The sequence below is a fragment of the Acipenser ruthenus genome, chromosome 10, assembly GCF_902713425.1.
Source record: "Acipenser ruthenus chromosome 10, fAciRut3.2 maternal haplotype, whole genome shotgun sequence".
Taxonomy (NCBI): domain Eukaryota; kingdom Metazoa; phylum Chordata; class Actinopteri; order Acipenseriformes; family Acipenseridae; genus Acipenser; species Acipenser ruthenus.
In genome coordinates this window covers 31,468,057-31,482,837 of record NC_081198.1, presented here as the reverse complement: position 1 = coordinate 31,482,837, position 14,781 = coordinate 31,468,057, and the positions used below count along the sequence as shown (strand labels likewise).

The 14,781-nt window shown below is 38.9% G+C and overlaps 1 protein-coding gene across 2 annotated transcripts; it reads left to right on the top strand.

The window, feature by feature from the left end:
• The first annotated feature begins 5,220 nt into the window (after positions 1-5,220).
• si:ch211-227n13.3 (uncharacterized) lies at positions 5,221-13,385 on the top strand. 2 transcript variants are annotated; one of them, XM_034004534.3, is made up of 5 exons: positions 5,221-5,417; positions 6,713-7,290; positions 7,668-7,743; positions 8,905-9,018; positions 11,292-13,385. In XM_034004534.3, the coding sequence occupies exons 1-5, from the start codon at positions 5,362-5,364 to the stop codon at positions 11,833-11,835; spliced, it is 1,368 nt and encodes a 455-aa protein (XP_033860425.3). In that variant the 5' UTR covers positions 5,221-5,361; the 3' UTR covers positions 11,836-13,385. The 2 variants fall into 2 exon arrangements, with proteins under 2 accessions (XP_033860425.3, XP_058888009.1); XM_059032026.1 differs by having other exon boundaries at positions 5,411-5,551.
• Positions 13,386-14,781: the final 1,396 nt, after the last annotated feature.

Genomic DNA, 14,781 nt, shown 5'->3' with positions numbered 1-14,781 from the left:
GTGCAATTTAACTGAAACAGAACCATGTGTACACCTCCCCGCACAGGGTGCATGTTTATCAGAAAAAGCCCACGTGTTCAATTTGTATAGTGTGTTATTATTTCTTAGACTGTCACGGAAATGTTCAAAAGTGCATACAAGCACTGAACATTGTTTCAGCTGACATTGAAAAGGCAATCAAGCTTTCTAGTACCTCTTGTGTCGCTGGACCTTCAGCATTGCAGCTTACTTTGCCCAGGGATTGCAACAGTAATGTGCCCATTAGTCTGGTTACTTGATGTGTACTTTAAAAACTAAACCTATATAGTAATTGGTAGAAATCTGTAGTTATTTATAGAAACATGGACACGATAAAGATTTCTCCCAGAAATACTTGCTGTAACAGACTTGCTGTTGTCAGAAAGAAAGGCATTTTTGGAAAGACAGGTGAAAGGTTTGATGATCTGTTCAACAGATTGGGACTATTGCTTCAACGCAAAAAAATACACAGCATTGCAGTGACACCTGCAGAAAGACTTGCAGTCGTACAGCACATAGCAACTGGCAATTCCCAGCAAAGTGTGGCCACGGGCTTTACATTCTCTCCAGTCTTTTTCTATATTTTTCTGAATAATACACACCAACACTGTTTCTAATATTTGGGCATCTTTATATTCTTTAACTAAGTGAGGGGTTATATAAAGTGAATGTTTATGAACTTCTTCTATAAAAACTATTTATAGTTTTTTGTGCAGATAGTAACATGCTAAATGAAATTTAATAGTAAATTCATACAAACGTTTGGATGTGTTTTTTTTATTCATTTCTTATTATGCTAAGCAGTACTCTTTTTTATGATTTAATTGCTATGACATTAGATGCCCTTATCCAGGGCGACTTACAGTTGTTACAAGATATCACATTATACATATATCATATTATTTTTTTACATACAATTAACAATTCATGATATTTTGGTTGAGAAAAAGGATCTTCTAATGTTTGTTTCCTTTCCAGCGCTCAAGAGTTTAGAAGGCAATGGAGCATCAGCAAGCTCCAGTTATTATTATTATTATTATTATTATTATTATTATTTATTTCTTAGCAGACGCCCTTATCCAGGGTGACTTACAAGATATCACATTATACATTATTTCACATTATACAGATATCACATTAATTTTACATACAATTACCCATTTATACAGTTGGGGTTTTACTGGAGCAATCTAGGTAAAGTACCTTGCTCAAGGGTACAACAGCAGTGTCCCCCACTGGGGATTGAACCCACAACCCTCCGGTCAAGAGTCCAGAGCCCTAACCACTACTCCACACTGCTGCCCGCTACTCCACACTGCTGCCCAGTGTCAATATTTAAAACTGGTTTTGGGCCTATCCAATTCCTTACTGATGCAGTACACCATATTATACAAAAAAGCTTCTTTAAACAACAACAAAAAAAGAATATGGCACGATTAAATGAACCAGGCCTATAAAAAAATGATAACATTGTGTATGCTTCATGCAATTATCTACAGCCCGCAAAGTGGGGGGCATAAAAAGGATGGGTTGTCTACTTTGTTTTTACCTGAAATGCACATAAGATCTTTTTTTTTTTAATTTAGTAGTCGCCAATTGTTTTTTTTAATTATTTTCTCCCCAATTTGGCATAGCCAATTATTTTTAGGCTCAGCTCACCGCTACCACCCCTGTGCTGACTCGGGAGGGCGAAGACGAACACACACTGTCCTCCGAAGCGTGTGCTGTCAGCTAACCGTTTCTTTTCACTCTGCAGACTCACCATGCAGCCACCTCAGAGCTACAGCGTCGGAGGACAACGCAGCTCTGGGTAGCTTACAGGCAAGCCCACAGGCGCTTGGCCAGACCACAGGGGTCTCTGGTGCGCGGTGAGCCGAGGACACCCTGGCCGACCCAAACCCTCACCCCCCCGGGCGGCGCATCCTTTGTTTTGTAATTAATTCATTAGGCTAGTAAAGTCAGACCTTTCTTACTTTTGTGATATTTTTCAACTTTAATAGTGTTACATTGATAACGTTTTGCAAATGAACAAATATTCTAGTGTACCTTATGTTACGTATTACTATAATATATATTATATTATTATTATTATTATTATTTATTTCTTAGCAGACGCCCTTATCCAGGGCGACTTACAATCGTAAGTCATTTCATATAATGGTCTGTCTGTCACACACTGCAATGTGAACATGATAACTGCCTTGACATTGTACCAATCTTCACCAAGCTTTTATTTTATTATTCAATCCTAGCCTCCTATGTAAGTTTCGGATTGCATTTCACTATAATCTTTCACGCCCTGTCCTCCACAATTACGAGGACCCTCTCTATATGCCTGGTTTTTATGATGGAACCGCATAACAGTCTTGCTTTTTGATTGGTCCTTGTCTGTCAGATGAATATCACGTCAGCATGAGTGGGAAAGTTTGGAGGCATTTTTAACATTGTGATCGGACAGAGAGAGAGAGAGAGAGAGAGAGAGAGAGAGAGAGAGAGAGAGAGAGAGAGAGAGAGAGAGAGAGAAAACCAATCATCCAGGCACACTCCATGACAGCAGACAACACACACTTAACACGTGCCCAATATTTTGCTTTCCAGAACCTTTCAATTAAAATATAATGTGGTATTTTGCTGTACTAATATAACAAACTATGGGTGACTATTATTTTATATAAACTTTCATGTTATGCAGAAATGTAAGAATTGGCTTTCTGTGGTGATGTACTTTTTTCTTTCAAATAGCATATTTCTATAATCGTTTGCGAGATTTATTTTAATTGCAAATATATATCTTGCACATTATTTCAGTTTTATTACAGGATTCATTAGTTTATCTCTAGTGTAATCACAATATAGACTGCTTGTTCTCAGGCTACGTCCCAATTTCTGGGCCGCTTTGGATTTCAGATAACATCCCTGTTCCAGAGGAGAGACCGAGAGAGAAAGAGAGAGCCTGAGAACGAAAAATACAAACCTATAGGATCAGTGAAGGCGATTGCCCAGCTTGACTGAGGTATTGTTTTGTTTTTTTTGTGTTCGTGATTTGGTTTGTTTACCCTTTTTATTTTTGCTCTGTGAGCAGTGTTTTCTGTTTGGATATTTTATTTATTTATGTTAATAAAAATAGCGCTGCAGTGCGCTTTGAACCCGAGTTCCTACCTGTCTGTATAGTTCCTGCTTCTGGCCTGGCGTTACCACCCTCGGCCGCCCTGTCACACGTGGTGGCAGGGTGGGATTCCAGCGCCTCCTGGACTCAGGCCAGAACAGGTATGCGGGTGCCTTATTTTTGTTTTTTTGTGAGTTTTTTTGAAGAATGGGAAGGAAGCAGCTGCAGAAGCTGTAGCAAAGGCAGCCCCAGGAAAGGAGAGGGAAACCAGGGCTGGAGGTCTGCATGACCTGCTTGAGGGGGGAGGAGTGGTGCTTTGCAGTTGGCAAGGTTGGGCACGTGTTGTCTGACTACTACCGCCCCCCACCTCAGGAAGAGGAGGTGGAACCAGAGCCACAGCCACAGGAGTAGAGCAGCTGGGATGCCCTCCTCAGCACAGTGGAGGGGTCCTACTGGTGCTACATCTGTGGGGAGCGGGGGCATTTCCCACTCAACTGCCCCCTCCCACAAGAAGCCCAGCCGTTGTATTGAGTGCTGGGAGAGGATTACCTGCTGCTCCTGCCTCCACCACCAGAGGGAGAAGTGGAGCTCCCGCTGTCACCTGTTTGGCCAGGGGCTCCCCTCCCGCCCTCGCCTCCCGAGGGTCTGCTGCTGCCGTCGCCTCCCGAGGGACAGTTCCTGCCCTGTCTTGCACCGCCTAGGGCTGCCAAGCCTACACCGCCTAGGGCAGCCACGCCATCGCCTGGGGATGCCTAAGCTGCTCCTCCTGGGGTTGCTGCCTGCTTTGCACCGCCCGGGGATGCCTGCACGCCAAGTATTATTAGAAGTATCAACTACAAAAAGTATCAATCTAGGCATTAAGTAGGTCAAGCAGGTTGATACAATTAACTTTTGTCATTCTATCTCTCTTGCAATTAACCCTTTTATGGCCAGTGTAAATGTTTCCAAGTGGGAAGGACTGTACAGTTAATAGTTGAGGAGCACATTTTTACACGTTACTTGTACTTTGCACAACAATGTCTGTAATCTCTCACTAGATGTAATCATTAGTATTTTACAATGTATTTTGTTTTCCTTTGTATTTGCATAGTCCAACTGTTTAAACATTATGTATAGACTACAGTATAGCCTATCAGGAATAGATAAGGAATATTAGACCAATCCAATCCAATAATATTCATGTTAAGTTGTTGAAGGGCACTGGTCTCTTAAAACTCATAAATGAAACAGATGTATAAGCCTTTACTGTTTTTTTTTGTGTGTGCATGTGACAGGTGAATAAAATATTTTGAATTCTGCCTTCTATTCATGTTGAGGTCTGATAAACACCCACGCATGACTATATATTGATGGGCATTACATAAGCAAATGAGATGTCCTTTTTTTTGGAATTCCATGTTCCTTCTCAAAAATGTGTTTTAATATTAACCTTTAATAAAGGAAAACATTTTTGACGTATCTATTTCAGTGCAATGTAGTTTCTTCATTGTAATAAAGAAATAAGCTTTTTTTAAAAACATTTAAATTTGAGTTCTGTTTTTTTCTTTAAAAAAATAATAAAAATACATTAACTTTGATTCATGTACTAAGGGTTACTCTTAAATGAATTCAAGGTGCAGTTCTGGTGTACATTTTTATGGTAAACTGAGCATGACCTAGAAACTGGGCTGTCATCTGTAACCAAAACTGGCTGAATTCGAAACAGCAGAGCGGCCCGGAATTATCTGAAAACTAAAGCGGCCCAGAATGTGGGCCAAATCGGCGCAGAATTTGGGACATAGCCTGAGAACGAGCAGTCTAAAATAAAAAGTTTAAAATAAATTACGCAAACGATTATAGATAGGCCTATATATGATATTTGAAAGACACATCACCACAGCAAGCCAATTCTTACATTCGTGCAAAACACGATTATTTACATAAAGTAATAGTCACCCATAGTTTGTTATATTGTACAGCAAAATACCATATTACATTTTAACTGAAAGATTCTGGAAAGCATACATCTCTTTCCGATCAATGCTAAAAAAAAAAATGTGTCTAGGCTTTCCCAGAATTCTCACTCGTGGTGACGTCATATTCCGCTAACAGACAAGGACCAATCAAAACGCGAGACTTTTATGCGGTTCTATCCCAAAAACCGGGCCTGTGTCATAACTACGGATTGTTACCGTGAGTGAAAAAAAAGAATTATATGAAGATAAAAAATAACTGTTGAAACAAAAAACGATAGGGACATGAAGACTACGAAAACGCGACGCTGTTCGGAGATAGACAACGAGTTTGAAAATCTGTATGTATTAATGTTCTGACTGATATAATCCTGACAGAGCGCTATACGCAGCTCTATTTTTAATAGATTTATATTGGTATTTATTAATTTTCATATAGCTGAATAAAAGAGAACTGGTGTCAAGATATTAAACGGTAAGTTGAAAGCAAACGAAAACCTAGGTATATATTTCCGGTAAGTTGAAAGCAAACGAAAACCTAGGTATATATTTCCGGTAAGTGATGTTTTACGAAAAAAACAAAAACAAACAATAAAAATGTAAACTTTCATGCTGCAAATCGAAGACGGCCTATTTTTGTCAAATTATGCCACCCTAAAAAATGTAATTATTACAATGACTTATTTATTCGTTGTGTTAATAGCAGGTTACGAGTACAATTTTAGAAACTGGAAGACATGCATTCCAGTTTGTAAAATTGAGACAACAGTGGTAGCCAGGTAAAGCTGCAACCAGATTCATGGTTTAGTGCTATTGAAGAAAGCAAGCAGGTCAAACATAATAATTTGTTTTGGTGAAGAAATCTAACAGGACAAATATGTCATTAAACCTGATATTCAAGTGTGGCGTGCATGCTAGCGTAGAAAGAGGTGCTGCAAGTACAAACCATTTTAAACACACAGTATTTAAAAAGTAACCTGTGATTAAAATGAATTTAACTAACTTTTGAATTTACAGTGGTGGCGGGGATAACTGCACCTGGCATACCTGTTTTGTAGATGGGATTGATTTAAATAATTGAATTACATAACTTTGTTTATGCTTCTCTGCAACAAAAAGCCCATGCTCGTTCACACACTGAAGTCATTCACAAATGATACTGAAAGCTACTGGAGTTTCCACAAGGGATATTCTACAGATAGAATAAATAGCTTGTACAAAATGAGATCACTATTGCACCAACATGCACTATGATTCATGTTGTTTTTAGTTTTTCATCACATCCATGAAACTTATTTGTAAAAAGTTTGAGCTCAGCGTGGTTCATAACAATGTCAACTAACGACCATTACAAGGTGTTTCTAGTTGGTTCATCACAAGGACTTGTGAGACTAGAGATACTGGAGATTGATATCAGTCTCCCCTTTAAATGTGAGCTTCCTTAATACAAAAAAAAAAAAAAATCTTATTCACTGCATCTCCTTAGCAGCAGCAATGAACTGAATGATCCATTCACGACACTATTGTCAGCACAGGGCAGCTCACACAGATGCAGAAGGTGAGACTAATTATCAAGTTACCTCTAGTCGCACGTTTATTTTGGTACAAACTTCTTACTTTTTTTTTTTTCTCCCAGGTACAAGAGGTTAATAAGACCACCCAACAGCAATGACATGCGCTCTGATGCCTTTAAATACAGCAGGCTAGATGATAGGACAGATCAAGGTCACTGCCTGTCCAGGAGAGCCAATAAAGAAGCAGCAGCAGCCGTGCACTACAGCCCGACCCCGCTGCCTGTGCGCAGACTCTGGACTGAAGGATCCAAGAGCACGCTGTCACCCCCCAGCTCATGGTGTTCTAGCAGCCAGGGCTCTCGCAGCAACCTGTCCACAACCATAGAAACAGAGAACCAGGCACAACAAGGGAGCGAGGCCCGCGTGCACCTCAGCAAGACTGATGAACACAGTGCCTGGAGGGCAAGGAACCCTGCCGTACTTCCAGTGGAGGTGGTCTGCATTATAGATGATGATGATGAATATGAACAAGATGGAGAAAGCAAAGATGAGAATGATAACACTGTGTGTGATGACGATGACGGCCTGTCTGTGCATTCAGGGCTGTCTGATGCAGCCAACAGCCTCTGCACACAGTGTCTAGAGCTGTACTGGAGAATGAGGAGTGAAATGAAGCCAGTGACCAAGACAGTTGACCATGGTATGTGTGTGTGTGTGTATATATAAAAAAAACTTCATATTCAAATTGCTTTTTCCCCCTAAACATTTTCTAATGTTCACAATAATTCTCGGTGGTTCATACTGCAATTTCTGTGAAGTCGCTCAGTTCTACATGGTCTTACACTTGGGTACATGCGGTTTTCTGGGAAACTCTAGTTGCTGATTTGAAGAATTTGATTATAAGTCATTGAGGAAAGTCTGATCCAAGTTGATTTCACTTCCAATTCTCAGTGCTATTTTTATATAACTTTACAAACACTGCTGGTAATTTTGAATATGCATGTTGTCTAATGTTTACACATCTTTATCAATGACCTACATACTGTGCTTTTGTTTTTTATCTCCATTTTTAAATAGATCCTTCTTCCTTGTCCTGTGATGAGTGGGTTTTATTGAAAAGGCGCTTACCACGAAGATTTCCACGGACCAGAGGGCAAGTGTCATTGTGGAGTCCACCAACACGTTAGTGTGTGGAGGAGTACTAGGGGTGTGCTGATACACTATTTCAGAGTAATTGCCTTTAAGAAGTATTTGTCAGCAGATATGAACTACATCAAAATACACCTAATTTATGAATGTGTTGATTTAAAAACAAGAAAAGCTGCCCTTCCCTCACCTTTACAATCGAGTACCAATCAATGGCGTATTTTCCTCTCATTGGGGGCACTCACATTTTGGCTGCCGTACCGAGGCCATAAACTGATAATGAAAACATGTTGCAAAACTAGCAGAGGCAGCTGACTTATAACGTAATGTGACCTTTTCTTAACCCTAACACGAGCTACCACTGTGGAAACTGGGATATGTATTACTTTGTCGAGCTTAATCCGAGATAACAATTTGACAGGACTATAATCCCGAAATTCACTGCAGAGATGATGCATATCTAACTAAAACTAAGGAAAGTGAAGAAAAAAATGTCAAAAGGGTGAAAGAAAGGTAAATCAATCACTTCTAAAATATAAATGAGTTTGAGTTTGGTAACGTGACAGACTGTTCTTGATTGATACTCAATAATTGTGCAAACACAGGAAACAGACCACATTGTTTTGTGTTGAGTAATTTACAGGTGTTATTCAATTTAATTAACACCCAAAAGCTTCAAATTTGTTAAAGGTAAATACTCGGCAAATATGATCATTGGTACACACTTAATAAATACTGCAGTTACCGTGTAACTGTGAGGCAGACTAATTCCAATTCAGACCCCTTGCTCACTAAATATCTTGGTATCTTCAGTAATGGGGTGGCTTCATTCCCCTTCTAATAATCAAGCATGCATAAGTGGGCCTACACAGGATTTGATACACATGGGGGAAATTATGTGTCAACAGACAAGTTCATTTGTGCAGACAAGCCCTTTCATAGAATTTTTTTTTTTGTAAGGCAATTTACATCTTAAAACGAATTACCAGCAGTGATGTAAATCAAGCAATTTAACATAAGATTATAGACTAATGTTACTTTCATCTACTGATGAGATATTCACAAATATTTCTGTTATTTGGAATAAATAAATAAATGAAAGAAAACAAGATTCAGTAGGAATGCTTTGTGAGGTTGTAACCCAGCATCTCTACATGTACAATTGCAGAAAACTGTGGAACGTTTTGAGAAAAGTAAGAAACAGGATTGAGAAGCAGGACCAGTTGGCCTGCGATGGAAACCACAAGGAAAGATGCTCCTGGCCACATGTATTCCTTCAGAGGTAAGAGGAGGAATGGCTTGTGCATTCAAAAAATGTTGTACCAGTTTCTACTACGTGTGGGACAATAATCTGATTATTGAGACATTTTTACATTTTTTTTGTATCAGTATTCTGCTTCCTTGATACAAAAAGCTATGCCCTTTCACACACTGAAATTGTTTACTGATACTGTAAGATTAAGGACACTGAGGAACAGCACCTATCAGTGGACATTTACTGTAGACACTTTCTTATTCTTGCATGTTCTACTGCAGTGGTTCTCAAACTCTTTGGACTGCGCCCCCTTCCTCTGGTCTGTGGTACTTTGATGTCTACCAACCTCCACACACATGTACATATACCGGTTTAAAAAGAAAAAAAAAAGCAAGCCACTGGCTCCTCTGTATGTCACTGCTGTTTTTTTTTGGTTTTTTTTCTTCTGCACAAACCAGCCAACGATCCATGGTAAAGAGCAAACATAACACTGCAAATTAGTTTACTGATCGTGTCCAATGCTTAATGTGCACACCTCATAGTAAGCCAATAAAAACATACCTCACCAGATGGCAGTGGACTTCGTGCAATAATATGCAAGCTTAAAGGGCACAAGTCAGATGCACATTGCCATCTAAAACCTTTGATGTTCCAGGAGGTGTCAGCAGTGTTTTGCTTCAAGTTAATGTATATTGTGACAAAGTGGCTGTATGTTGTGCAGGATTTTCACAGTAATGGACTTGGACACTTCAGATTGTTTCCAAACCAATAGTGTGTTTTATTTACAGTGCACGGAGAAATGAAAATAAACAAAACAAAAGCCTAACTCCTACAAGGAGTGCCAACTCAACACTTGGGTTCCCTAATTAAATAGTTGGGAACGGCGAAGCCGTTTCCCCCAACAAAACAACACGAGAAAGGTTACACACAGTAACAATATAGGTTGTCCTGTTTGGGACTCAACAAACCCCAGCTCCCTCTGCTGACTTTAAACAAAGTTGATGCAATTCTCCAGATCCAAACACTCAATAATGGCTTCCACGGTTCACACCAGGTTCTGCTTTCAAGCTGCTGCTCGTCTTTAGCCAGACCCAGACAAAAGAGCTTCCTTTTGTAGGGCTCTTAATTAGATAATTAATTACCACTTTTACCAAATTGTTTACACCCGAGTTGTACAGACAGACATTTAGAGTTCTCCAACGACCTCTAGTGGACTCTTAGAAATACTGTTAATTCCTGCCAAGCCAAGTACAAGGTTGTCCTGGAAGAAAACTTGCATCCTTCTGCTCTGACAATGTTCCCCAACTCTGAGGATTGGTTTTTCCAGCAGGACAATGCTCCATGCCACACAGCCAGGTCAATCAAGGTGTGGATGGAGGACCACCAGATCAAGACCCTGTCATGGCCAGCCCAATCTTCAGACCTGAACCCCATTGAAAACCTCTGGAATGTGATCAAGATGGATGGTCACAAGCCATCAAACAAAGCCGAGCTGCTTGAATTTTTGCGCCAGGAGTGGCATAAAGTCACCCATCAATGTGAAAGACTGGTGGAGAGCATGCCAAGACGCATGAAAGCTGTGCTTGAAAATCAGGGTTATTCCACCAAATATTGATTTCTGAACTCTTCCTAAGTTAAAACATTAGTATTATGTTTAAAAATGAATATGAACTTATTTTCTTTGCATTATTCAAGGTCTGACAACACTGCGTCTTTTTTGTTATTTTGACCGGTTGTCATTTTCTGCAAATAAATGCTCTAAATGACAATATTTTTATTTGGAATTTGGGAGAAATGTTGTCAGTAGTTTTATAGAATAAAACAAAAATATTCATTTTACCCAAACACATACCTATAAATAGTAAAACCAGAGAAACTGATAATTTTACAGAGCTGTGTATATATAAAATGAATGAGTGAACCTTCGCATGCCCCCAGTTTGAGAACCACTATTCTACTGAAAGCTACTGGAGTTTTCATAAGGGATATTGTTAAGAAAAATAGGTTGTACAAAATTAAATCAGCATCTCGCTTATGTATCAGGCATCATTCATGTTATTTGCTTTCCAATTACTTTTTTTTTTGTAATTCTTGTATCTAAATTGGTATTGTCTGAGTTTAGTTTACAGTACTAAACATTTTACCATTGACTAAATAATGGCTACATAATCTATGCCACTGCCTTTCCGATGAACAGTGTTCATGTTTTGAGTCGACTAAAAACTATGACATTTTGCAGGAATCGCATGCAGAGCTCCGTGGGGCTAAATAAATTAACCCTTTTGTTCTGTTTGTTGTAGAAACCTGTTAAGATGTACAAGAAAGGAAATGCTTGCCAAAGGTAAGCATGCAAAGAAGAAAAGAGAAAGGAGTCCATCCTCCAAGGTGAAATTCAAGAGGGCTAAACAGGAAGAGCAGAACGATCTGATTTATGAGATTATTGAAGTGGAGGAGGATCGCAGGGAACCTGGAGAAGAGCGCAAGGAGACATGGAGAGACCCGCTGCTCATTCAAGACAGCGATGATGATAACGAAGTGCGCAGGACACCGAGTTCTGATCTCTCCAAATCCAAACGGCCTGCTCGCTTCACCGGACTCGCCTCTGCTTCTTGGTCTGCGAGGAGAGTGACTGAAAGGGACACAGGGAGGAGGGGCTTGAGTGTGGAACGGAGAAGCGCTACAAGGAAGGAGGGTTCAGAAAGTCGGGGCAAAAACAAGCCCCCTACTCCCAGCCGCCAGCCCACCTCATCGGGTAACTTCTCCTGGCTGCGGACAGGGGGCTTCAGGTCCATGCTTGCCAAGCTGGAAGCACCACAGACCACAGTGGTCAAGGAGATCTGGTGATGTGTGCACCATTGCCAAGACCATAACTAGAATAAAAAATATATGTATACAGTACAGTGTAGGCTGGCTTGCTGTAAGTCAGTGGTGCACAACTCTGGCCTTGAGATCCATTGTAGTCTAGATCTTTTATTCCAAGCAGGTCCTGAATTAGTTCATCAAAGCTGCTGAGGGTCACTTCATCACAGTTTGTATGCCCAGTGGTACTCTTCAGACAGCTGGTGGTTCCATACAGTGTGTATTATTGTTCAGTTCAATTATGTAATAATAAATATTGTTTGAGCGTTTTGGAAATATGCAAAGTACCCAGTTACCCCAGGGCTAAATTCAAGTCACGAAAGCCTGGTTTCATAAAGAGCCGAGGCTGGAAAATGTATGAAGGAGCTGATGGTAAGTGTACTACTTGTTGATGTTGGTGCTTACGAGCAGCTCAGCAATGACCCTATCTCCTAGGTGACCATTAACCTTTGAACTTTCATATATTGTTTGTTTCAGATGAGTTAAATATTGGAGGGGTGACAGTGAACTGCAGTAGTGTTTAGTGATTGTTTTGGATCTGTGTCATACGGTCTACCACGATAAAATGCATGGTTGCCCTAATGTAGTTATTACCTTCTCTGCTGTTTGGACGTACGGGTTGTATTATTATAATAATAAATGCAGAAAGATGTACCCATGCTTTTGTAGACGCAGTAGTTCTGGGACAAATATTTGAATATTAACTGCTTGAAATGTATTAGTTTGCGTTACCATGTTAGTATTAATTCATTCACATAACAATGATACATTTCTGTATTAAAAGGATATGATATAAAGAAAACCAATGCATAAATAACGGCTGAAATAAACACATTCTACTGTACATTAGTGTTTAACTCTGTTTTCTTCAATAGGTTTTTGAAGTGGTAAAGGTTTATTTTACTACTGATAATTTTGTATTTTAGAATTTTTTACTGAAAGTGTGTTTGTCCTAGCACTAACACTATTGCTTTATTATTGGCCCTCTTCAATTGACTGTTTTAGTGCAGTGTCTGGGAGTGTGTCTTTTATTTACACTGGTTTAGGTATCCCATCTAAACTGTAGGAATCATTTTAAGTTGAAATTACTTTTATTTTCTGCAGGCTCTATGTAGCAAATTGTTTTAAAGTACTTGGTTTTACTTTTTTTTTTTTTTTTTTTTTTGCACAACTGAACCGATCTGTAAAATGTTTATATAACAATGAATATTGAAACTTACTGTCTCAGTAACTTTTGTGGTTACTTATATTTTTAGAAAGATATCGACCCATTGCCAACTGAACAGATTACATTAAGGTGGACTCCCTTTGGCATGCAGTACATCTTAAATGTAGTGGGATTTCTCCATCACCTACAAGATATACTTTTTTGTTTTGTTTTTTTTAGAAAATGTTTTGCAGATTTTACATTTTTTCTATAATAGCTAGAAAATGTTGCTACTGCAGTATTTCATTTGTGATATATGTATATGTTAAAATGCCTTAAAAAGGTCTTCAAGTTTTATTTCAAAAGGAATAAAAAGCTGTAAATATGGTGTGCTTTTAGTCTGTTTTGTGAGTGGTGGAGGGAAGGGAGAGGCAGAGATTACAGTAGTAGGGAAATGTATTTGGTTGTGTTAATCTTAGCATCCTCAAAGACAATGAACAATGAACAGCTAGCCTCACACCCAAGAGGAAATTCCTGCCTGTCCAGGGCAGACTAGAAACATAAAAACTGAACTACTCCCCCTAGTCTAGAAAAGGGTGCTCCCTCCAGTCCAGTTCTGGTGTTCTAAAAACATGTCTATCACAGGAATGGTATTTATTTTTGGGATCTTGAACATTTCATTTAACAATTTAGTTATTGATGGCTAAAACCAATAATAAAAATGACGAGACTGCCCTCTTGTGGCAGAAAAAAAATGGTACATGATGGGCATTTACTATTTGAGTCTGATTATGACAAAGGGCAATGATAAGCATCTGGATCTCCACTAAACTATCCCTGCTATACATTATAACTTTATAAAAAACATTTTAGTTTATTCTGCCCATTTTTTAATGGGGCCTGTGTAATTAGGGATGGTCACCAAGTTCTCAGTTGTGCTTTTACATGGAGTTCAGATCACTGCAAGGGTTTGTATAGTATTATTGAACTCAAATAGAACCAATACAGTACATGGTTGTAATAGACTGCCCCAGGACTGTCCAACTGATTGCTTACTTGGCTCAAATACAACTATACAAAACGCTCCAATAGTGTAGGAAAAACAACTCAACAAAAATGAGCGCTCTTGTAGTATAGAGAACTCAACACTGCAGAGCTCTTTAATGGTATAGAAAAGTGAACTAAATACACTTCTATGCATAAATGTATCCATTTTATTTTTCTTTGTAAGTAAAAGGCACTAAACCTATTTAATTGATCAGTTAATACAATTAGTTTTAGGACCTTCAAATACTTGGTGTCTGCCCTTGCTGCAACTGCTAGGATTTTTATATTTTATTTTACAACCATTGTGTACAAACTACATGCTGATGTCATGGGTAATAGACTTTTAGTACATGCTGAAAATGTTGAATTTCACAGACAGTAAAGGGTTTAATTTTAAGGGAACAAAATTCAGCCTTGGAAAACTTGCACAGTAAAAATTGAAATGACAAGTGTTGTAAACTCCTAATCAAAGATTTGCATGACTGGGGTAGAAGGATACACATTATTTAATAATCAATTAAATTATCAAGTCTGGTGCCAAATCAAACCTGGTTAGCTAGAAGATGTGCTCTTTGTCTGTGTAGCATTGGAGAAACCTTTAGATCATGAAAACTAAAAAATAAAATTAATTGTATCACCAAATCATATGGCAATCCACACATAACCACTTTTTTTTTTTAATCTCAAAAGGAATGACTGCAGATTCCACCCTCCTATTTCTGTGAAAGCATCAGAGA

Coding starts and splice junctions, on each gene's coding strand:
- si:ch211-227n13.3 (XM_034004534.3), top strand. CDS start 5,362: ATGAAGACTACGAAAACGCGACGCTGTTCGGAGATAGACAACGAGTTT. Junction 7,291..7,667: donor GACCAAGACAGTTGACCATG/GTATGTGTGTGT, acceptor ATTTTTAAATAG/ATCCTTCTTCCTTGTCCTGT. Junction 7,744..8,904: donor AGATTTCCACGGACCAGAGG/GCAAGTGTCATT, acceptor GTACAATTGCAG/AAAACTGTGGAACGTTTTGA.